The sequence below is a fragment of the Lithobates pipiens genome, unplaced genomic scaffold (genome assembly GCF_037356315.1).
Source record: "Lithobates pipiens isolate NorthernLeopardFrog02 unplaced genomic scaffold, aLitPip1_a1.2 Scaffold_27, whole genome shotgun sequence".
NCBI lineage: Eukaryota > Metazoa > Chordata > Amphibia > Anura > Ranidae > Lithobates > Lithobates pipiens.
In genome coordinates this window covers 136,856,211-136,882,216 of record NW_027507788.1, presented here as the reverse complement: position 1 = coordinate 136,882,216, position 26,006 = coordinate 136,856,211, and the positions used below count along the sequence as shown (strand labels likewise).

At 41.9% G+C, this 26,006-nt stretch overlaps 1 protein-coding gene across 2 annotated transcripts in view; it reads left to right on the top strand.

Annotated features, from left to right (window-relative positions):
• Positions 1–26,006, top strand: part of TNNI3 (troponin I3, cardiac type) — a 79,417-nt gene that overhangs the window by 12,859 nt on the left and 40,552 nt on the right. Inside the window, exons 2-6 of one of the 2 annotated variants that reach the window (XM_077457539.1) lie at positions 8,214–8,237; positions 15,253–15,265; positions 18,806–18,946; positions 22,522–22,563; positions 23,767–23,898. In XM_077457539.1, coding sequence (XP_077313665.1) covers positions 8,227–8,237; positions 15,253–15,265; positions 18,806–18,946; positions 22,522–22,563; positions 23,767–23,898 — 339 coding nt within the window. In that variant the 5' untranslated portion in view covers positions 8,214–8,226. Of the gene's footprint in view, positions 1–8,213; positions 8,238–15,252; positions 15,266–17,244; positions 17,318–18,805; positions 18,947–22,521; positions 22,564–23,766; positions 23,899–26,006 lie in introns of those variants that run through there. The other variant, XM_077457538.1, reaches the window with a different exon arrangement.

Below are 26,006 nucleotides of genomic sequence, written 5' to 3'. Positions count from 1 at the left end.
GGGCGGAACTGGAAAGTTCTGAGTGTTACATAACAAGTAATGCCTAGTATTCTCCTAGTGGTGGGCATAACAACCCAATGGCTAAGAGAGGAGCTGTGTCGGTCGGTGAATTACAGAGAAAAGGATTTTACGGTGAGTACAAAAAATCCAAATTTTTTCTTTTACAAAAATTTTGACAGACCTAGAAATAGAACATGTTTTAAATCTTTCCGACGGATCCAATTCCTTCCGGGAAAACCATTTGACTGTATGCTGTTTCGAAGGACCAAAAACAACGCAAGGGCAGCTTGCTACTGGCTATTGAACTTCCTTTTTCTAGTTCCGTCGTACGTGTTGTACATCACGGATCGGACTTTGGCGTGATCGTGTGTACATACAACAGTTTCAGCGGAACTCTGTCAGAACTCCGTCTGAAAAAACCTTTGGAGTTTATTTCGAAGGGAAAACCGGTCATGTGTACACGCCATTAAAGTTCTCTACTGATTAATATGGCTCTTTTGTGGCTCTATTGGCTATCCGCTGCTATCAATCTGTGCAATGAGGAGTGCAACAGCAGCTAGAGCTGCTGCGCTCATGCACATCACTGGATCGGATTGGGCTCAGTAAGCAAAAAAAGGGGGGGGGGGGTCCAGGGAGAGCTGCAGCACAGAAGGTTTTTCACCTTAATGCATTAAATGTATTAAGGTGAAAAACCTTAAGGCTTTGCAACCACTTTAATCCTGTTAAACATTACCCTACAGACCCCTTCTAAACATTAGAAAGCAGGGAGAGAATTTTTATGTAAAAAACACTTAAAACGGTAACCAGCATTTTAATTTTGTTTTTAGGTTATGCAATGGTAATGGGAATATGTAACAAATATAGAATAGTTGTTATCCCAATTCGTCTGAAAAAGTGGAATTACACTTTAAATTATGATCAGTAGTCACAGACTTATCAGCCATTCAAAGGGCATCAGTGCCCCATGGGCTGTACACACTAACAAGGAATCCAGAACACCAAATTTAGCAGATAAAATAAACACAGCAGGAACTTGATGTCTCTTATCTCTTTTCTGCTTTAAAGCCTGCCGGCTGGACCAAATATGGGGATGTAAAAGGAAGTTTGAAAGGTAACACTAAGAACTGTGATAGCTCTATTCACTGTATCACTAAACAAATATGGCAATTCTGTAATTAGAACTCTTATCCAGACATGCAGCATATTTGAGGCCCTGGCAATTCTGTAGGTCAAGGCCTGTATTGGTCATGACATATATTTTGTTTGAGGAACTTCCAGAGAATGACAGCAGGAAAAAAAAAACATGAATCCTTAGCACAAGTAAATATATTTAGATGGAGGAAGGTCGATATGTATGGTATTTATTTATATATACAGCAAATACGGGAGTTCAGCATTTTATTGGATAGCAGGCTATAAAAGGGTGCTGATAGTAAATTCAATAAGTAGTATATATGGTGAAAGATAAAATTTATCCAAAGAACCAACATGGACCCATCAAATAGTAAATGACAAGGTCGCTTAAAACACAAAATTCACAGAGTGGACATACGTTACCACGTGGACACTGTGTCATGAGTGAAATAAATTGCCAGAACCATCAAGGCAGAGGCTGCACATCCCATCTTGATTGGGGAGGAACCATGTCCTCCGATCAATGTAATGCTGTGCAGTTGGCGCCATCAGGCCCACCGAGCTGTCCATGGGGCCAGAGGCGCACTTTTGCACTGATTTGTATATTGTTCGTTCTAAATATTTGGGATGTTGGCAGTATTATTTCACACTATATTCAGCCCCCAACTTCAATTTTTTTCTAGTGCCTTATTCAAATCTTTTAGCTTCTTAACTTCAACTACTGTGTAGCGCTTATCTATGCTGTTGGTACTGTTACCTTTTTGAGTACTCCAAGGTTCTCTTGGACCTGGCACTTTACGTGGCTCATGTTGCACTAGTGTCACAGTTGTATCCACCTCCAAATGATATTCTCCTCATAAACATCCCAGGCCATGGAACACATTTTTATAGTCAGTTGTAATTTGCTCTTATGATGGGGTGAACTTTTTTTCTCACAAGTATCTTGCTGCCTCAGCCTCGACACATGTTGGACTATCTTCCCTGACTTATCTTGATCTGTGGTATTGGAAAGGTATCTGTCATATATGATGTTTCGGGCAGGCAAAATATGGTTCTGTAACGCATGGAGAGCTTTTTTCTTATCACTTTCAGATACAGTGCCTTGCGAAAGTATTCGGCCCCCTTGAACTTTTCAACCTTTTGCCTCAGGCTTCAAACATAAAGATATAAAATTTTTATTTTTTGTGAAGAATCACCAACAAGTGGGACACAATTGTGAAGTGGAACGAAATCTATTGGATTTTTGAAACTTTTTAAACTAATAAATAAATGAAAAGTGGGGCGTGAAAAATTATTCGGCCCCCTTGCGTTAATACTTTGTAGAGCCACCTTTTGCTGCGATTACAGCTGCAAGTCGCTTGGGGTATGTCTCTATCAGTTTTGCACATCGAGAGACTGAAATTCTTGCCCATTCTTCCTTGCAAAACAGCTTGAGCTCAGTGAGGTTGGATGGAGAGCGTTTGTGAACAGCAGTTTTCAGCTCTTTCCACAGATTCTTGATTGGATTCAGGTCTGGACTTTGACTTGGCCATTCTAACACCTGGATACGTTTATTTGTGAACCATTCCTTTGTAGATTTTGCTGTATGTTTTGTGATCATTGTCTTGTTGGAAGATAAATCTCCGTCCCGGTTTCAGGTCTTTTGCAGACTCCAACAGGTTTTCATCCAGAATGGTCCTGTATTTGGCTGCATCCATCTTCCCCTCAATTTTAACCATCTTCCCTGTCCCTGCTGAAGAAAAGCAGGCCCAAACCATGATGCTGCCACCACCATGTTTGACAGTGGGGATGGTGTGTTGAGGGTGATGAGCTGTGTTGCTTTTACGCCAAACATATCGTTTTGCATTGTAGGCAAAAAGTTTGATTTTGGTTTCATCTGACCAGAGCACCTTCTTCCACATGTTTGGTGTGTCTCCCAGGTGGCTTGTGACAAACTTTAGACGAGACTTTTTATGGATATCTTTGAGAAATGGCTTTCTTCTTGCCACTCTTCCATAAAGGCCAGATTTGTGCAGTGTACGACTGATTGTTGTCCTATGGACAGACTCTCCCACCTCAGCTGTAGTTCTCTGCAGTTCATCCAGAGTGATCATGGGCCTCTTGGCTGCATCTCTGATCAGTCTTCTCCTTCTCTGAGCTGAAAGTTTAGAGGGACGGCCAGGTCTTGATAGATTTGCAGTGGTCTAATACTCCCATTTCAAAATGATCGCTTGCACAGTGCTCCTTGGGATGTTTAAAGCTTGGGAAATCTTTTTGTATCCAAATCCGGCTTTAAACTTCTCCACAACAGTATTACGGACCTGCCTGGTGTGTTCCTTGGTCTTCATGATGCTCTCTGCGCTTTCAACAGAACCCTGAGACTATCACAGAGCAGGTGCATTTATACAGAGACTTGATTACACACAGGTGGATTCTATTTATCACCATCAATCATTTAGGACAACATTGGATCATTCAGAGATCCTCGCTGAACTTCTGGAGTGAGTTTGCTGCACTGAAAGTAAAGGGGCTGAATAATTTTGCACGCACCACTTTTCAGCTTTTTATTTGCTAAAAAAGTTTAAAATATCCAATAGATTTTGTTCCACTTCACAATTGTGTCCCACTTGTTGGTGATTCTTCACCAAAAATTTAAATTTTATATCTTTATGTTTGAAGCCTGAAATGTGGCAAAAGGTTGAAAAGTTCAAGGTGGCCGAATACTTTCGCAAGGCACTGTAGATGGAGGTGCTGTGGTTTCTATAAATGTACAGACAGTCTCTCCCCATCACTAAGTTTAAGGCAGCCATTCTTACATTGGGGTATTTTTTGCCCAATCCAAAAGCCACCTCATGATCTTCATTGTGATCTTAAGAAGACCAGTTTGCTGCCAGGTCTCCCTTGAGATAGTCAATACTCCATCCATAGTTCATCTTAGATGACAGTGTGAATGAAGACTTAAACACAGCATGAATTAAGACTTTTCAATAACATTTGGACACTTTATAAACCTTTTCAGAAATGAGACGTAGGAAAGAGGGAGCTTAAGGGAGGAAGGGGAAGGTGGAGTGGTAGGATTCTAGTCACCTGTTTATTGTTGTGGTATACAAAAAAAACTACGCTATCCCTAAAATTAAAAAAAAAAACACTGGTAGGCTGCAGTGTGAATGGGATAAACACAGCAAACAAAAAAAGAATAGCAAAAACACTGAGTCCACCAATAAGTCCACCAAGGTCCACACCAGAACAAAAGATGATGGATTAAAAGTTATCCAAGATAGGTATTTAAACATAATAAAACGGCTCAATACAGTCTCTTAGTAAACATGTGTCCCTTGATATAATGGAAGTAAAAACACCACCGTGATCCGCAATTAAGTGAAAACCACCACCGAATGCAAAGCCGCTTACCAGAGGGCAAGCACAAACAGTGTTTGGCTATAGCCCAGCCGTGGCCTTTAACATCCAAATTGGAAAACTCAGGAAAGCTTCTCAGGGCGTTCAACGTGCTAGGCTTATTCCGTATGTCTTGTGGTCCATAAGATCGTAGGGTATATAAAAAAAGAGGGACCATAGCATAGTACAGTAACACAAGATGTTTTATTATAAAATTAAGTTGTACTTACAAACAGTTAAAAGCATAAAAAAGGAAAACGCCGGCCGGCATTCCAAAAACCCTTCCTCCTTCAAATGGATGCAGTGACATCACTGCATGCCCTCCCAGACACGTTTCGTCATACGCAAACGTTTTCAATGGGGGTTAGGGCGATACACTGACTAACTGCATTATATAGAACCACGCCTCGTTTTGAATGCAAGGAAATGGCCAAACAGCGCCATATTGGCTGTGGGAAAGCATGCCAATACTGCGCCGAGTTATAGGGTTATAAACCCATATAGTATAACTGACTAAAAAAACTTTTATTAATGGCAAAAAACTTTTTAAATAAGTTGCCTGGCAGCCCGAGACCTATACTAGACCTAAAAACATGGAACTAAACAAAAAAAAGGGGATAAAAGAACGCAACTAATGAATGTCCTCCAGCACTAAGCTAAACCCGGATTGCACGACCCCTGGTGGAGACATTCAGAATTGCGAATCAAAAATCATAAACCATGATTATTGGAATCTATACTAAACGGCTGTATTGAGCCATTTTATTACATTTAAATACCTATCTTTGATAACTTTTAATCCATCATCTTCTGTTCTGGTGTGGACCTACTTGTTTGTTGTTGATTTTCCTGCCACCTTGCCAATTTGATCATTTATAGTTAAAAACAGTTTTTATGATCCCACCTGAAGCTGAAACACTGTTGGATTAAGATGAAAGAAATTTTGTCCTTCCGGATGACCTTTTTTTTTTCTCCTGCACCATCCCCACAAAAATGTATAAAACATTTATTCTCCCTAATCTTCTAAACAGAGACTGCCCCCCTCCCCCTTCTATATCCTTTGGGCTGTGTAGAGTGGAGGAAGTAAGAAAAATGGAGGACCTGATTATCTCTTCCCAAAATAGACACTGACAATTAGACAAAAGAACTGATTTTACTAGAAAGGCTTCACAATTTCAGAGGAAGGCAAAGCCCTTATGTTTGAAGACACCTAAATTGCCATTTAGCGTCCTAAATTTCACCCGAAGGATACATGTATACATGTTTCTATAAATCTCTGCCTGCTCATTTTTAATTGAATCTATTTTTCTTCCACTTTCTTTATCCCCTCCTTCTACCCCAATCCCCCCCCCCCCCCACCCACCACCACCACTTTCTAAATTTCCTCTTTATTCTCTGGCAAATTAGTACACATATAGAACCCCACATTTCTATCCTGATTATTCTCTACCCCTGTCAGATTTTCCCACTTCTACCATGTTTTTCCCCTATCCCTACCCTACATGGAAAATTGGACATTACCAGTTTAAATTACAAAAGCAAAGATATGTTACGTAGTTAAGCTCTTAACTTCACATCGATATATCAGTCTGGATGTCACACCACTTCCTCAAATTCAATCTATCCAAAACCGAAGTTATAATTTTTTTCCTCCCCTATAGGCTCCTTTCCCTTCCCATTATCTCTCTGTCAAAATTGATGGCACAACTATAAGCCCATCCCCAAATACCAAGGTTCTAGGTGTAGTCCTGGACTCTGAACTCTCCTTAAGCACCATGTCCAATCACTGTTCAAATCTTGCTGCCTCAACCTCCGCAACATCTCCAAAAAATACGCCCCTTTCTAGCCAATGACACAACAAAGCTCTTAAAGTGATTGTAAACCCTATTGAAAAAAAACTGAAAAAAAAAACCCTGCAAGACAAAGGCATAATGAGCTAGTATGCATAGTATACTAGCTCATTATGAATTACTTACCTGAGATCGACGCGCCCACAGCGGCTCTCATTCACTGCTCCGGCGACCGACATCTCCCCGAGGGGTTACTTCCGGGTATCGTGGCTCTGACACTGTGATTGGCCGGAGCCGTGATGACGTCGTTCCCACGCGGGAGCCGCCGGGAAAGGCACAGTACAACTGAAGCAACGGCACATACATATTGCTTCAGTGTTGCTTCATGCAAATACAGGCATATCTCCTAAACCGTGTAGGTTTAGTAGATATCCAGTGTAACTACAGGTGAGCCTAATTATAGGCTTGCCTGTAGTTTAAAGTGGTTGTAAAGGGTTTACAACCACTTTAATTCACTCGCTGGTCATCTCTCGCCTCAACTACTGCAACTCCCTTCTCATTGGCTAACTAGTCTATCTCCTCTTCAATCCATCGTGAATGCTGCTGCCAGACTCGTCCACCTTACCAATCTCTCTGTGCCTGCTACCCCTCTCTGTCAATCCCTCCATTGGCTTCCACTCACCCAACAAATTAAATTCAAAATACTAACAACTACTTACAAAGCCATTCACAATTTAGCCCCTAGCTACATCACTAGCCTAGTCTCTAAATACCAACCTACTCATTCTCTTCGTTCTTCTCAGGACCTCCTGCTCCCCTCCAGGACTTTTCCAAAGCCTCTTCAATCCTATGAAAAGCCTTACCCCAATCTGTCCGCTTATCTCCTACCCTATTAGCTTTTAGATGGTCCCTTTCTCCTCAGAGAAGCCAACTCTACCCACACCTAACAACTGTATTTTCATTTCCTCCATTGGGTCCCCCCAAAATACATGCCAGACCCTTATCTGAGCACACAAGCTGGCAGGCACCCCCCCTCCTGAACTATACCAGGCCACATGCCCTAAACATGGGGAAGATACTTTGGAGTAGCCCCCCCCCAAAGCACCCTGTCCCCATATTGATGTAAACACAGGTAAAGGAAGTGATGTCACCTTCACTTGTGGAGCCCTTATCGGTTCCAGAGAGAACAGAGAGGACATCTAACCGTGAGTTGCACCAACACTACACTAACACCAGTACACATAGGCACACTTGTCACCCCTGATTCCCCCCCCCCCCCAGTTAACCCTTTCACTCCCTGTCACTGTGTCACAAAGTGAAGTTTTCAGATTTTTCACTGATCACTGTACTGGTGTCACTTGTGTCACTAATCAGCGTTAGGGCAGTTAGTACTAGGTCCAGGTAGGTTTAGCCCCCTAATAAAGGTTTAACCCTCTGATCACGCCCAAGTTATCCCTTTCACCCCCTGTCACAGTGGCATTAGTATAGTGTACGGCAGTGGTCATCAACCCTGTCCTCAGGGCCCACTAACAGGCAAGGTTTGAAAGATAACTGAAATAAATCACAGGTGATATAATTTGCTGCTCAGTGATTTCACTATTCTAGTCTGCCTCTCCCCAAGGTAATACATAAAACCTGGCCTGTTAGTGGGCCATGAGGACAGTGTTGATGACCACTGGTGTACGGTGTAACAGAAAGTATTGCAACGACCACCATTTTATTCTCTAGGGTGTTAGAAAAAAATATATATAATGTTTAAGGGTTCTATGTAATTTTCTAGCAAAAAAAATGATTTTAACTTTTTAAACAACAAGTGTAAAAAGAGGCTTGGGGCTGAAGTGGTTAAAATATCAAATTTGTCATGAATGTACGCTGTAAAAATTCCTCAATCATATTTTATTTTTTCTCCTCTAGGGAAGAAGTAAAGATGTCTGATGGGTAAGTATTACTTTGTTTTTTGTATTTGTCATTTACTGTCACCTTTATGGTAAATGTGACGGACCCCGTACTCAAGAGGAGTATATCCGCCATATAAACTTCCCTTGCCCAGTACCAGCACGATCCAAGATCCCTTAGCCCACCCAGTCATTAGTAACTCAGTGTAGGGTGGTAAGAAACATATGGCTATTTGTTCAAACACAGGTACAAAGAGATATTCACTCAGGGGACAATCCCCCCTTCTCTGCATAATGACTCAGGGTGGGGTAAATGCGGAGTCCATTGTGGTTGTACTGGGAGTCTGGTTAGGACAGACCCGACTGGGGTTCTTGGTCACTCTGTACACCTAATACACACGGGGTGACTTACACATAAGAGGGCCCAGGGGAACTGTAAAATAGGTTGCCATAGCTCTCCAAGGTAAGCTGGGTTCCACAAGCCCCCCCCGCCCAAAGTGACTCTCGTCACATATCTCCACTTTTGACAGGAGACTAACACAGGAGGAGACCCCAAATGGGTTGCCTTCAAAGTTAATGCGTAGTTCCAGTCCCCCAATGCCTGTATGCAGGCAGTACCCCAAACAAATTGTCCTGAACAGAGCATTACTCACCCTGCCAACCTCTGCCTCTCTCGGAGAACATACCCACTGCTGGGGAGGAGTGCAGACTGGTTCCTTCCCCCTGGAGTTCTTTCAGCCGCTGGAGAGAAGACAGAGTGATTGGGCTCACTCCATCATGCTGTTGGGGATCTGGGCCGGCTACCCTGCATCCCCAGTGTATACAGGTGGAGACTGTAGTCCCATCCACTTTTACTAGATGAAAATCCCCCAGTGTTTGCAGAACCAGGCTGATATCCTCCTGTCCCAATGTCAGACCTTTTTCTGGGGTTGTGCCTTTTGAGACCGCAGTGCCATCCACTACCACAGGAAATCTATCTTCTGTTAGTTGAGGGCACGAGCCAGCAGCAATCTGCCCTGTTGCAAGCTGTTCTGCTGGGTTGCTATCAGTGGAGACCTCAGTCCTATCCACCGATATCAGCTCAAACTGCAGTTGTGAGGTGATGATTACACTGTCCCCCTGGAGCTCCTGCAGAGTTGATTGTTGTGGGCAGAGGTCAACAGCGCTATTCTCTGATGCCAGCTCTTCTGCTAGAGGCTCACTGGGTTGTTCCATCTCAGCAGAAAAATCTATTAAATTCCCAGTCTCTGGAACTGGCGTCTGGGTATAGAGTTCACCATCTCCTGTCTGTGGTACCCAGAAGATGTTATCAATGCTGGACAGAGGCTAGCAGAGCTCTGCCCTGTTGTCAGCACTTCAACTCTGGGTACAGCAATCTCTGGAGTTTCCGCTGGTAATTTTTGGACATGCTACTGAACGTGTTCTAGCAGTTCCCTTTAAGCCCTTTCCAGGTGCTGTTCTTTCCTTAGCAAATATTCCAAATCAGGTTTAAGCTCTGAGGCCCCTGCAAGACCGAGCATAGCCTCTCTGTATTCTCACAGGTTCTCAAAGGCAGGTTCCCCTTCATCGCCAAACACAATACCATCTGTAGGACTCTCCCACAGCAATCCAGGGCCGCTAAAGTCATATCCCTCCGGAGAGAATTCTGTTGTCTCTCCTAAGTATTGCTGCTCTGCATGCCATTACAGGGCCCAATATTGATTGTTCAGCTCTATCTCCTGCTGGACCAGCCTATCAAACTCGGACACCCATTGCTCCTGGGGCCGCTCTCTCAGGAATGGCATTCGCAAATCCTGTTGGTCACTTGCCCAGTTGCCCTGGGATTAGAAACAACTTGCCCTGGTGTATACCAGCGACTTTGAGGGCTCCAGTCCAGACCTCCACCCGAATCTGCAAAGTTTTACTTACCCAGTAACTTGGACTGTCTGTCCTTTAAACACTTATTGGGAATGCCAAGAAGATGAAGGAAGTGGTGTCATGCTGTCTCATAATGAATGGTACACCACTAGGTTTGGGTGTGGGTATATATATCAGGACCTACCTAAACTATTCCATCTATATATGTATCCAGTCATGCAGAACCTTGCACTACATCGTTGTTGGCAAATCTAAAGGAGAGGCAAACCCAAATTTGGAAGGACATAAACTATAGAGCCACTGGAGTGGGTCATGTTATCATGTTATCTTGAGGAAAGAAAATAAAAAACAATATTTCACAAAAGTGAGTAAACCCCTCACATTTTTGTAAATATTTTATTATATCTTTTCATGTGACAACACTGAAGAAATTACACTTTTCTACAATGTAAAGTAGTGAGTGTACAGCTTGAACAGTGTAGATTTGCTGTCCCCTCAAAATAACTCAACACACAGCCATTAATATCTAAGCCACTGACAACAAAAGTAAGTATATCCCTAAGTGAAAATGTCCAAATTGGGCCCAATTAACCATTTTCCCTCCCCGGTGTCTTGTGACTCGTTAATGTGACAGGGTCTCAGGTGTGAATGGGGAGCAGGTGTGTTAAAGTTGGTGTTATCGCTCTCACTCTCTCGTACTGGTCACTGGAAGTTCAACATGGCACCTCGTGGCAAAGAACTCTCTGAAAATTTGAAAAAAGAATTGTTGCTCTACATAAAGATGGCTTAGGCTATAAGAAGATTGCCAAGACCCTGAAGCTTCAGCCTGGTGGCCAAGACCATACAGCAGTTTAACAGGACAGGTTCCACTCAGAGCAGGCTTCGCCATGGTCGACCAAAGAAGTTGAGCGCACGTGCGAGTCATATGCAGAGGTTGTCTTTGGGAAATAGACATATGAGTGCTGCCAGCATTGCTGCAGAGATTGAAGGGGTGGGGCGTCACCTGTCAGTGCTCAGACCATACGCAGCACACTACATAAAATTGGTCTGCATGGCTGTCGTCCCAGAAGGAAGCCTTGTCTAAAGATGACACACAAGAAAGTCTGCAAACAGTTTGCTGAAGACAAGCAGGCTAAGAACATGGATTACTGGAACCATGTCCTGTGGTCCTGAGACCAAGATAAACTTATTTGGTTCAGATGGTGTCAAGCATGTGTTTTTGGCAACCAAGTGAGGAGTACAAAGCCAAGTGTGTCTTGCCTACAGTCAGGCATGGTGGTGGGCGTGTCATGATCTGGGGCTGCATGAGTGATTTCGGCACTGGGGAGCTACAATTCATTGAGGGAATCATGAATGCCAACATGTACTGTGACATACCCTCCCTTTGAAGACTGGACCGCAGGACAGGATTACAACATAATAACGACCCCAAACACACCACTGCTTTGCTAAAGAAGCTGAGAGTAAAGGTGATGGACTGGCCAAGCATGTCTTCAGACTTAAACCCTATTAAGCATCTGTGGGGCATCCTCAAATGGAAGGTGGAGGAGCACAAGGTCTCTAACATTCAACAGCTCCGTGATGTTGTCCTGGAGTAGGGGTGTACTCACTTTTGTTGCCAGAAGTTTAGACATTAATGGCTGTGTGTTGAGTTATTTTGAGGGGGCAGCAAATTGACACTGTTATACAAGCTGTACACTCACTACTTTACATTGTAGCAAAGTGTAATTTCTTCAGTGTTGTCACATGAAAAGATATAATAAAATATTTACAAAAATGTGAGAGGTGTACTCACTTTTGTGAGATACTGTACATATTCTGTATGAATGTACTTTGTTTAAAGTGGCAGTAAAGTATCCTTTTTTATTTATACCCACGGGTAAGCCTATAATACTGCTTACCTGTAGGTAATGTAACACCTGGATTGTAGTGCAAATCTTCAAAATGCAAAAAGCACTGAAAATGCATAGGTGTGAATGAGGCCTTAGCATGCACTGTTTAGGAAATATTTACTTTGGTAGTAGCCAGGGATGCCACTGGCGCATGTGCACTGCGCTCTCAATGACCGGCATGCCGTTTATTGAGAAAGCAGTGCCACAGCCATGTGCCAGAGCAACTTTATCGTGGCTCGGCCATTCAAACGGCCAGAGCCCGCAGCCCCAAAAGGAAGATGAAGACGGAAGCCCTGTCAGAATTGACAGGAAGCCGCTGGAGGGATCTGTTTTAAGGTACCGTATATACTCGAGTATAAGCCGAGATTTTCAGCCTCTTTTTTGAGGCTGAAAGTGCCCCCCTCGGCTTATACTCGAGTCATCGCTGTCTGCCCGCTCGATCAGCGTGTCGAGCAGACAGACAGCGGCCATTCTATTCAAAAGCCGCGCCTCCGGCTCCGCCTTCGCCTGTGATAGGCGGAACACTGAATTTCCCAGCAGCCTGTGTTCCGCCTATCACGGACATCGTATCATCCTCGTACTACGGACGAGGATGATACGACGTCTGTGATAGGCGGAACACAGGCTGCTGGGAAATTCAGTGTTCCGCCTATCACAGGCGAAGGCGGCGGCGCAGCTTTTGAATTTTACAATGGCCGCCGACGAAGAGGGCACGGGACGGAGGCAAGGCAAGGCACGGCACGGCACGGGACGGGACGGGACGGGGGCAAGGCAAGGCACGACACGGGACGGATGCAAGGAGGCAAGGCACGGCACGGGACGGAGGCAAGGAGGCAAGGCACGGGACGGAGGCTCGGGACAAAGGTAGGCTGGACACACACACACACACACACACACACACACACACACACACACACACATGGATGGAGACACACACAGGGATGGATGGATGGATGGATGGAGACACACACACACAGGGATGGATGGATGGATGGATGGATGGAGACACACACACACAGGGATGGATGGATGGATGGATGGAGACACACACACACAGGGATGGATGGATGGATGGACACACACACACACAGGGATGGATGGACGGACACACAGGGATGGACGGACACACAGGGATGGACGGACACACAGGGATGGACGGACACACAGGGATGGACGGACACACACACAGGGATGGACAGGCATGTCTCACCCTCGGCTTATACACGAGTCAATAAGTTTGCCAGTTTTTTTGGGGGTAAATTGGGGGCCTCGGCTTATATTCGGGTCGGCCTATACTCGAGTATATACGGTAAGTCCTTCGTATGTGGTGCATACTAGCACATTATCCTCTTAACTTACAGGGGTAATTTCTTTTTTTTTTTTTGTTTACTACTGCTTTAATTTTAAAACCTCTGAGCATAACCCTATAGGAAACCATAGAATGCTTTTTAAAGTGAATGTTATGGATGCATCTTGAAGCGAATATTGGGAAAATAAACATTTTTACTAAAAAAACAAAACAAAAAAAAACTATACAAAACCAGCTAATAAATATGTAAAGTTTCAAAAAATCAAACTGACCGCAAAGTATTAGCATTTCTCTTTAGCACTAAACCACATGTTGGCTGCTTAGATCTTATTGAAAAACCAGCATGGTCATTTACCCAGAAAATGTGTGTCCGCCCCACCTTTCTCACTGCTCCTGCTGTAGTAAAATCAATCTTACCCTGCAGTAAACTTCATTGTGTGCTATTTATAACCAGTCTTAGACTTGGAGAGAGATAAGAGATGTTTATTGAATCAGCCCACTGACATTTAGCAAAAATGGAAATATCAGGTTTGGATGAATGACTTTTAAACCAGATAAATGTAGAAAAACAATCAAACTGTTATGTAGATTTATAGTTGCTTAAAGGGTGACTCTACTTTCATGGACAAAAATATAACAAATAAAAAAATTAATAGAGCATAGAATAGTGCTTCACAAGCATTAATAAAAATAACTTTCCTTTTTAAACTGCGCTGCTGTAATTTTCTGTAAAATTCAATTCAATATGGCAACCTGGAGGTGTTCTGTACACTGCCATTTGTCATTTCCTGCTTGTGTGAAGAACTCTGCACTAAGATTCAGGTCAGTTTTTATGCTTCCTCTGCAACAAAAATTACATTTTTGCTGAGAAATTCCCTAATCATTTCTAAAGTGATGCAGACAATGCAACTTTTCTAATCTTCTGGTAACTGTGCATTTGACATTGTCTAAGCCCTTGTACACACAGTCGGACATTCCGACAACCAAATCCATCGGATTTTGTCCAAAACTGTTGCATACACACGGTCGGACAAAGTTGTCGGAAAATTCGATCGTTCAGAACGTGATGACGTTATTTCGTTACGACGGGACTACGTTCACGCAAGTAGCCAATAGCTTTGGTGTAGGAATTTGATCTGAGCATGTGTGGCACTTTGTCCAATCGGAATTCTCTACACATGATCGGAGTATGTCTGATCGGAGCATTTTGTCAGAAAATTTTACCAACAAGTTGGAAAACTTGGTCCGTTGGATGCTCCGACGGAAACAGTCCGATGGAGACCACACACAGTCGGAATATCCGACAAAACGGTCCGATAGGACACATTCCGTCGGAATCTCCAACCGTGTGTACAAGGGCTAATGCCAGCCATACATGGGTTGACATCCAAAATAATTTTCTTACAAAAATTAAGAATTTTTTTTTTGTCAAACTTTGCACCATTAGTGGGCCGCAGCAACGGCCAATTTTCGTGCAGCCATCGAGTTTGAGTGATCGGGCACGTTGGAAATTTATTGAAAAACAAATGAATTTCATTTGATTGTGAATGAATCAATGATGGAAGAATTGCGTGAGAAAAGTAATCATAAAAGAAATGAGAATGAGCTGTGACCTGGAAAGAAAAGAAGGTTCCCAGCCACAAAATTTGTTTTCTGTAGAACATAAGGTGAAATTGAAGGCTTGGTTGCTCGAATTTAAAAATCAATGGTTCACAAAACGCACTCAATTTCTGATGTTTAAAAGAACTTTTGTTAAGAAATTGATTCCTGTATGGCCTGCATAACAATCTGCAGACATCTACAACAAAGTTTCTTAAAATCTTTGCAATTTACATAGATCAACTAGATGGGATTGTTTTTTTCTCAACAAAAGTGAAGTTACTCTTTAAGTTCTCTTTTACGTCTCTTTAGCAAGTTTAAAGGAAGTTTTTTTTTTTCTTATTACAGTAAGGTCCTTGAGCAACTCTGATTTCTAATGCTATTTTTTTTCTCTCTTGCAGGGAAGAAGTAACAGTAAGTAGTTTGCATGAGCTTGTCTTTGAAGTTCAGTATGCCTCAGGACCATTGATCTGTCTGTATTTTATAACACAAGTCATTTACATAATACTCAGAGAAAGTCGTAAGCTTTTTTTATTAATCTATATTTCTCCTGCAGATGTGATAACTAATTAAAACGATTGATACTGAAAATATATTGTTTTTAGTAAACCAAAACATTTTCTCCTGTGCCTTAAAGTTGTATTTCAAGATGCCTAAACACCTATTGGTGAATTGTTCTGCTTTTTTAATGGCCTAGATGTGGTTTGTTACCTGAACAAATAACAAACTCGATGGACCTAAAGTCCTCAGAAATCCTCAGTGGACAGTATACAGTGGTGTGAAAAAGTGTTTGCCCCCTTCCTCATTTCCTGTTCCTTTGCATGTTTGTCACACTTAAGTGTTTCGGAACATCAAACCAATTTAAACAATAGTCAAGGACAACACAAGTAAACACAAAATGCAATTTGTAAATGAAGGTGTTTATTATTAAAGGTGAAAAAAAATCCAAACCATCATGGCCCTGTGTGAAAAAGTGATTGCCCCCCTTGTTAAAACATACTATAACTGTGGTTGTCCACACCTGAGTTCAATTTCTCTAGCCACACCCATGCCTGATTATTGCCACACCTGTATACAATCAAGGCATCACTTAAATAGGAGCTGCTTGACACAGTAAGGTCCACCAGAAGATCCTTAAAAGCTACACATCATGCCGAGACCCAAAGAAATTCAGGAACAATTGAGAAAGAAAGTAATTGAGATCTATCAGTCTGGAAAGGGTTATAAAGCCATTTCCAAAGCTTTGGGAATCCAGCGAACCACAGTGAGAGCCATTATCCACAAATGGCGAAGACATGGAACAGTGGTGAACCTTCCCAGGAGTGGCCGGCCGCCCAAAATTACCCCAAGAGCGCAGCGACAACTAATCCAAGAGGTCACAAAAGACCCCACAACAACGTCCAAGGAACTGCAGGCCTCACTTGCCTCAGTTAAGGTCAGCGTTCATGCCTCCACCATCAGGAAAAGACTGGGCAAAAATAGCCTGCATGGCAGAGTTCCAAGGAGAAAACCACTGCTGAGCAAAAAGAACATCAAAGCTCGTCTCAATTTCTCCACAACACATCTTGATGATCCCCAAGACTTTTGGGACAACATTCTGTGGACCGATGAGACAAAAGTGGAACTCTTTGGAAGGTGTGTGTCCAAGTGTATCTGGCGTAGAAGGAACACTGCATTTCATAAAAAGAACATTATACCAACAGTAAAATATGGTGGTGGTAGTGTGATGGTCTGGGGCTGTTTTGCTGCTTCAGGACCTGGAAGACTTGCCGTGATAAAAGGAACTATGAATTCTGCTGTCTACCAAGAGATCCTGAAGGAGAATGTCCGACCATCTGTTCGTGTACTCAAGCTGAAACGAACTTGGGTTCTGCAGCAGGACAATGATCCTAAACACACCAGCAAGTCCACCACCGAATGGCTGAAGAAAAACAAAATGAAGACTTTGGAGTGGCCTAGCCAAAGTCCTGACCTGAATCCTATTGAGATGTTGTGGTATGACCTTAAAAAGGCCGTTCATGCTCGAAAACCCTCTAATGTAACTGAATTAGGACAATTCTGCAAAGATGAGTGGGCCAAAATTCCTCCAGGACGCTGTAAAAGCCTCATTGCACGTTATCGCAAACGCTTGGTTGCAGTTGTTACTGCTAAGGGTGGCCCAACCAGTTATTAGGTTTAGGGGGCAATCACTTTTTCACACAGGGCCATGATGGTTTGGATTTTTTTTCACCTTTAATAATAAACACCTTCATTTACAAATTGCATTTTGTGTTTACTTGTGTTGTCCTTGACTATTGTTTAAATTGGTTTGATGTTCCGAAACACTTAAGTGTGACAAACATGCAAAGGAACAGGAAATGAGGAAGGGGGCAAACACTTTTTCACACCACTGTATCCGTATTTATTATTATTGTATGGTGTAAAATGGGACTCTTTTTGTCTGTGATCAGCTTGGATTTTTTGCAGGTGAAACTTTTTTGTAAATTTGAAAAATATGGTTGTCTCTGTGTTAAAATGATGGGCCAGAATTTCAAAAAGGCAAGACTTATGCAGTGGCCTCTCAGCTGCTCCCTCCGGCCGCTTCCTCCTCCTGCACCCTTTTCCCTCCCTCCCTCTATAATCTGTCCTTCAGCATCTGCCATTCGTTGTCCCTCCATCTCTGCCTGGCTCCCTCACTAACAGACAGCCTTTCAGTCAGACTCAGTTCCCTTTGTGAGCAGGGGTGCAGAAGCTGTAAAAGCTGAGGTGGAGCTGAGCACTAGGAGGAGAAAGTTGCATTCTCCTCTGCTCTGAATGCTGGGGCCTCTGCATTATGTCACTGGTTGCTAGAAGCCAGATCGTCCTAGCAACCAATATTTTGACAGCGACAGAACTTGGGGCCTGGGTCCCTCAGTACTCCCAGGCCCCTCAGGGTGCATGGGCCCTCTACAGGTGTATCAAAATTGTACAATATTGGTGTAATATATCCAACCAGAAAATATAATTTAACTTTGTATTTATAATTTTTATCTCCTCTACGCCACACACCGAAAAAATTACTTTGGATGCTGCCCCCACGCATATCCACACAGTTTATGCAGTGTTATACTTAAGTGAAAAAATGAAGAAGGGCAGGTATGGCGCTGTTCAAGGGTGGAATATCAGCATGAGTTAGGATATAACAGTGTGACACTCTATATGACCCTATATTATATCTCAAGTGTAAACATACAAACTCCCAGTTCAATTAATGGAAAACAATAAATTTGCATCAAGAAATAAATATAAATGTGCATAAAGTGGCAAGTGCAAAGTGCTTCACTGGTGTTATCTAGTGCTAGTAATACACATATGCTAAATAATGTTGTGCTTATATACAATTCATGTGAAAATTAAATTAATAATCTGCGATCATATATTGTCCATTAATTAATCCAAATTGTCAAATATAAAGTGACAGGTGCTCTTCAAATCCATGCCTTTGTGATCCTTATGGTGCTCCTATAGGTATTGCACTCACCCAAACCACTCACCCCACCCAGGGGTATCTCTCTTTCACAGTATCTGCCACATTATCATATATGATTCTTTGCTACCATGCAGAACATAAAGTGAATCAAACTAAAGTGCAATAATAAAGTACATTAATCCTAAAGTGCAATATTATAATGTCCAATTAAAAATACATCTTCTCATGTGCATCTTCCAAAGCAGTTCCAAAGTTCATTCAAAGTGCATAAAACTGTGATTGCAAAAAAGTGCTTTTTAACCAGTGACCTGCTCCACAATCACTCTGGTGCTCGTGCATCACCTTCCACCACTCCATCCAGCTCTCAGCAAACTCTCCATCAGCTTCCAGCACTTCCACCATAAGAAGAGGACTTTCAGTATTGTGATATCGCTTTTTATTTATTTATATTTATTCCAATATACCAACATGGAAATAATAGAGATCCAACACTTTTTCCCATCTAGTATGAAGAAGAGGAAGAAGAGTATGAAGAAGAAGAAGTTGTAGAGAAAGAGCCTGCGCCTCCTCCTGTCACTGCGCCACCACTTATCCGACGCAAATCATCAGCCAATTACCGTTCCTATGCCACCGAGCCACATGCTAAGGCAAGACATTGTTCCCTATTCCAGGGTAGTAATGAGAAATATGATTGCAGCAAAATATATTTCATTGTAAAATTACTAATTTTGCCTTTGACAAAATTTCAATGAAATGGGTCTCTAATTACCCATTGTGGCCCTGCTTAGTTGAAATGTGTTTAAAAAAATAAGCCACCTTTTGAAAACCTTTCCATGTTGCTTTGCATGCCCTGTGATGCCCCCCCCTCCCCCCAAGCTACCTTTGCATCCAGTTAGTAAGTAGTATGTTGCAACAAATAAAAGGATGTAATAGTGCACATAGTAGATGGGGCAAAATATGTGAATAATATTAACATGGTTTCATAACAAAGACCTACAGATGAATAAATTATAGTAATATCTTCCTTTAAAAAAAACAATGTTAACTTGACAATACATGGACATAAATTGCAATCCTGATAATACATGGGCATCAAACAACAATATGTGAAAATGAAGATACATAGGCTACAAACAGGCAGCTGTAGCAATACATGGCAACAAACAGGAAATTATGATATACAGTATGTGGGCATCAGGTATAGAATCTTTCGAATAATGCCATGTGTAGCAAAGTGCCGAGTCCCTTGAAGCATAATGGTGACCTCCAGAGTGAAGGACAGCTGACATCCTTCTGTATAGAGTGGCTTGCAAGGCATGGTGGGTGTAATGCAAGATGAAATGTTGGGTGACAGACACTTTTTGAATGCAAAGAGATTTATTGTCTCTTGAACAGAACAGTGGGAGAGAGGGTTAGGGACAGGACACCCTTAAGTAGATGCAATGATAATTGCCAGGCTCTGAGACTTCTATAGGAAGACAGCTATACAGGTGAAGGCCTCCAGCCAGACACCACTTCTGCATAGGTAGAACCGCTGTCTCCTATGACAACAGTCTTGTAGTAGTTACTCATGATAGTAAATTCAACTATTGGCAACACAAACAGTTCTCTGTTTACTCCACAATCACTCACTGTGTATCTTCACTCAACAAACTCCCATAGCCACTGGATCCCCTGAGCTCTTCCACTTTTAGCACTCAGTATCTTCCTCAAGCGTCACCCCGCATCCCTGCTGGGTCCTTGGCTTGGCACTCACAGATACTCTTCAAGCGTCACCCCTGCTTGGCCCCCTCTGATGCTCCGCAAGCATCACCTCTGCTGTCCAGCTGGGTCCCTGGTTTGGCACTCACTGAAGCTTTCCCACATCTTCACTGTCCCCAACTGGTGAGAAAACTGCTCTGGTACTGACTTCAGATTACTCAGTGGTCTCCAGTAAAAAGGTGGATAGTCCCTTAGTTGCGACAGCATCCCCTTCTACCTCTGACCATAGTTGGTCTTCTGTCCGGCTGAAACGCTATTCTGGTTGGACTGCAAGCAAGTAGTCCCAACCCTATGCTGCTCTCCTGCTTCTGGATAGGCCACAGATAGCCTAGCAGCCAGATGTCTCTGGGATAGGTCTCAGGCTTCTGCCCCAGCAGCCTGGGGGAGTACTACACAAGTTCACCCAGACAGCCATCCAGGTGGCACAGAACCCCATTAACCTGGCTCCACCTAAATAAATAGGCTCTCCCAGCAGGCCAAGGGACCAAAGAACATCCCTGCCAATTAGCTGAGACAACCCATCCCATTTATGTCTGAGCTTTCAAAGCCCCTGTCTTGTCTAATGTCACTACTATAGTGACACCCAGTGACAGAAGAGAATCTTCTAACAATTAGCCAAGACAACTATCGCCTGACAACTAAATTTGATAGCAACTCTGTCTAAACATCAGGGTGCTACACATGCAATGCATGCAATTGTAACAAAACGGGGGCAGCAAATTGTACAAATTGTGCTGTGTGTGTGTATACAGTATATATATATAATATTAGGGCTGTTACTGATTAAAATTTTCCTGTTTTTTTTTTTTTCATCGATTCATTGACTAATTTTGATTAATTATAACGCACATACAGATCCAACTATTTTTAGCTGATCTCCTTGCATTGCAACTCTCCATTAGTCAGTGGTAAATGTGGTATACACTATATACAATCACCCGACACTAGTTAGTTTCCACAATCCATGACTTAACTTCACAGTTCACACAAATGCATTTTAAATTAAAACTGTAGCACTGACGTAATTTTTTTTCCCCACAGTTGCGTGACAATCCCTCCACCTCCGGTCTAACTAATCACTCTCACCTTATGGCATGGACCCCTGTGCAAACAGGTGGTCATGCAAGCGGGTATCAAAAGGGTTAACATGCACCATAAACTTCTCTCACATCTCCTTAGATTTCAGCAAGGACGCCAGGTCATAGGTAGAAAGAAAAGATCTAAGTGCTCACCGCTTAAATAGCTCCTCCCCCGTACGGTTACTTTCAATCAGAACTTCGACATCACTGGACTCCTCCTTCCTTTCGTTAGCAGACGGAGGCACTTGGGAAAGGGGGGAGGAGTCCAGTGACGTCAATGTCCATGACGTCACTGGATCTCCGACGGAACTCCCTGAAGACCCAGAAGCCAGCAGAGAGGTGAGTACCAATCAAAAGAATTTTTATTGATCAAAAAAATTAATCGATTAATCAAGGAATTAATCTTTAATTTCCACAGCCCTAATGTGTATATATATATATATATATATATATATATATATATATATATATATATATATATATACATACATACATACATTTCTGTTATTGCTATTTAGTGCCTATTGGAAATAAATCTGTCTTTTTAAAAGGGTTGTTCGAACAAGTCAAGACAGCTTCCAGCCTGGTAATACATGAGAACCGAACGGTGTTGCTAATTTTAAAAGTATTCTCATTTCTATCCTATGTGACAGTAATCAAATGTTTTTCCTGATAAACTGGTATTCATTCTGTAATACCAGTACTAATCTGTAGCATTTACATCTTAGAACTCTTTATCAAGCTTATTGAGTACAGTGCTGTAAAAGAATGAGGAATGAGATGACCTCCATGAAATTAAACTTGAATGGTACTTATGGGTTGCATTTGGACTGCTAGTCTGGACTTGAACCCTAATGTGTGCTTTGTCTACTAACTGTCCTGGGCAATGATTCACATATTTTATTTAACAGGAAAAAAATGCATGGAGCTCATAGCAAATAATCAAATACGAGTGCAATGCAATGCAGATAAAAACAAAAAATGTAATATTTACTTAGCTGCAGGAGATTGATAACCAGGTTGATTTAGTGGTTTCAGTTTACAGATGCAAAACCAGCATTTTTTAACCAGAGCTATGCAGAAGCCTAGGGCTCCTTCTATGATTGCTAGCATTCCCATTAACGTTTCTGTCTATCATATAAGCAATCAATGATACCAATGATCATCAACGTAACAGGGAACTACTCTGACCCACAATAGGGGTATTTTTTCCACTGGCCACCTATGTAAGAGGACCCTTCTCCCACTGACTGAAAAAATAAGAGGGCTCTTCTTAGTTTGACCACCAATCATGTTTAATATAGCTTTCCATTTAAAAATTGCATATTACTGTGTTATTGAAACTGCCTAAATAATGAACCAAATGTGATTTATTTTAACAGAGAAAACCAAAGATTACTGCATCCCGGAAACTGCAGTTGAAGGTAATGTGATTTTATTTGTATATATTGGAGTAAACTATGTATATTATAATCGGAGAGTATTTTAATATTTGTTCAAAGATACTGGAGGTAGTGTCTTATGTCTGCTTCTCAATGGGGAATGGGTGAGTAAAGCTTTGTGAAATCACTTCTATACAAATAAAGCTGTTCCTCAGAGATTTGTTAGAGAACCTTAGTGAACAAACAGCATCATGGAGGCCAAGGAACACTAGAACATCAGAAAAGTCAGGGATAAAGTTGTGGAGAAGTTTAAAGCAGGGTTAGGTTATAAAAGAATATCCCAAGCTTTGAACATCTTACCGAGCACTGTTCAATCCATGATCTGAAAATGGAAAGAGTATGGCACAACTGCAAACCTACCAAGACATGGCCGTCCACATAAACTGACAGGCCGGGTAAGGAGAGCATTAATCAGAGAAGCAGCCAAAAAGGCCAATGGTAACTCTGGAGGAGCGCAGGTGAGAGAATCTGTCCACAGGACAACAACTATTAGCCATGCACTCCAAAAATCTGGCCTTTATGGAAGAGTGGCAAAAAAGAAAGCCATTGTTGAAAGAAAGCCATAAGAAGTCCCGTTGGCAGCTATTTTGCAAAGAAGATTGGGCAAAAATGTCACTCTCTAGATGCTCAAAGCTGGTGGAGACATACCCAAAAAGACTTTCAGCTGTAATTGCAGCAAAGGTGGTTCTACAAAGTATTGACTTGAGGGCTGAATACAAATGCACGCCACACTTTTAAGATATTTATTTGTAAAAAAAATTGAAAACCATTTATTATTTTCCTTCCACTTCACAATTATGTGCCACTTTGTGCTGGTCTATCACATAAAATCCCAATAAAATTAGCATGACAAAATGTGGAAAATTTTTAAGGGGTATGAATTAGTACTTTTTCAAGGCACTGTATATATATTTATATACATACACACACAGACACACCCACACATACACACACTCTCTCTCTTATGGCAGAGCCAGTACAGTGAAAGAGAAGTACGGTAGCCCTCATAAATGGCGGGAGGGAGATATTTCCCATCTACCTGCTGGCACACAGAAAGATAATGCTAATGTGCAGGGGGTGATAAGGGTGTGCCCAGGCACATCCAGCACACCCCCTGTGCATGTCTTATATGCCTTCTCTAACTAGTCAATAAGAGAATGTAAAATTTTCTTTATTTTGATTAAGGGTCTGATGCTTCAAATTGCTAAGCATGAGATGGAACAGGAAGAGGAAGCTAGAGCCCAAGAGAAAGAGAGAGTCTTGGCTGAGCGCTGTGAACCTCTTCAACTTTCTGGATTGTCAATTTCTGAGCTTCAGGTAAAGAATGGTAATAATAAATAAGATATTTCAGGGTTGAGAGCCCTTGGAACCATACATATATGTATAATACACAGTATATATACACACAGTACATAGACACACACAATACATACAGTAAATAAGGAAGCACTCTTAAATGATCTAGTCCAAAACTGAAAAAATAAAGTATTATTTAAAATACCTTTTTCTGCATTTTTTTTTTTTTTAAAGTTTGGTGTCTTTGTCTTGAGGTGATTCCTGATGTTTCCAAGTAATTGAAAATGAGAAATTTTGCTATTACCTTAAAAGTTTAGACATATGTGGAAGTCATTTTATATAGCCAAATGATTCTTGACAACGACAATACATTACCAGGTAATCCCTGAGAAGATCAGTCTGTCATTCAGGAACAACTCCACAAAGGTTTTTACGTATTAAAATTTGGCCAATGAGCTGTAAAAAGATAGATAATCCTTTCTTAGAACAAAAGCTCTTATAGTCTATGGGGTAAATGTGACTTTATTACTCAGGTACAAATGGAAGCATTAAGAAAAAATTGTCTGTCACAGTTGAATTTGTCTAAAGTAGGCAATGAGGCAATAGGAACTTCCTTGTATTGTGATATGTAAGCTCTGCTGTCACTGTTACATAGTTAGTCTGGTATACACAATCCTTCACCCATATTTGATACAAAGGAAAGCAAAAAAAAAACCCAGCAAAGCATGATCCAATTTGCTCCAGCAGGTGAAAAAAATCCTTCCTGATCCCCCAAGATGCAATCGGCTATTCCCTGGATCAGCTTTACCTATAAATGTCAGTACCCAGTTATATCATGTACATTTAGGAAATAATCCTGGCCTTTTTTTGAAGCAATCTACTAAGCTGGACAGAACCGGTTCTTGAGGGAGTCTAGTCCACATTTTGACAGCTCTTACTGTGAAGAAGCCTTTCTGTTTTTGGAGATTAAATCACTTTTCCTCCAGATGTAAAGAGTGCCCCCTTGTCCTCTGTGATGACCTTAAAGCGAATAGCTTAACACCAAGTTGACTATATGGACCCCTTATGTATTTATGAATGTTGATCATATCCCCCCTTAATTCTCTCTTCTCAAGAGAGAAAAAATTCAGTTCCTTAAATTTTTCCTCATAGCTGAGCTCCTCCATGCCTCTTATCAGTTTGGCTGCCCTTATGGCACTTTCTCCAGGTGCTATGAACAGAGTGCAGAGTTCATTGGTGTGCTGTGTACAGAGTGCAGGGTTAAGGGGTGTGCTACATACAGAGTGCAGAGTTCAGCTCTTTCATAGGCTGTCCATTGTCCAATTCCACTCTTCTTTGGCTCTGACCTCTGCTCCACTCTCTCCATCCTCAACCTCTGCACATATCTCCCTCCACACCCCCCCACCCCAAAAAGCTTCCTCACATCTCCCCTACCCAGCCTGGCTCTAGTAACCCCGCCCCCCAGCATTATCGGCGGCTCTGCCTCTCTCTCGCCTGCAGGGAGATCATCGGTCAGCATCGGTGCACCCCAGACACAGGTGGGCATCCCAGTTCAACTTACTATGTGATGCCAAAGAAGGGGGAGCAAAGACGTGGGACTTTATATGAGGCATGTGGTTGCAAAAGAGCTGCCATACACTATTCTTTCAATCAACACTATCTGAATACCAAGTTTACCTTTAATATTCTATTATGGAACCAAGGAGTTCATAGGCTTTGCAAGTATAACTAGACATTACTTCTTTATTTAATATTTATTTCGGTGAATTTTGGAAGGTTTTTGGTTGCCACAGTATGTGATATTATTTTATGACTTTATGTACTGTATTAGTGCATTACCATTATATTATTGTTATGTGTATCTACCTGCTATGCTTAGTTGTATTTCAGGGCAATCAATAAAAATTCCAATATGTTTATCAATTTACCTCTTTTGCAACCAAGTGCATCATATAAAGTCCCACTTCTTTGCTCCCCCTTCTTTGACATGACAAGGGATGGAAATGTGTGACCTTACCAGGCCACAGTTTCATTTAAAGTCCCAAGGGATGGAACAATTGGCCCTACCAGGCCATGCGATCATTTAAAGTCCCTAAATATAATTTTTCTCTTCAATATTTACTACGTGA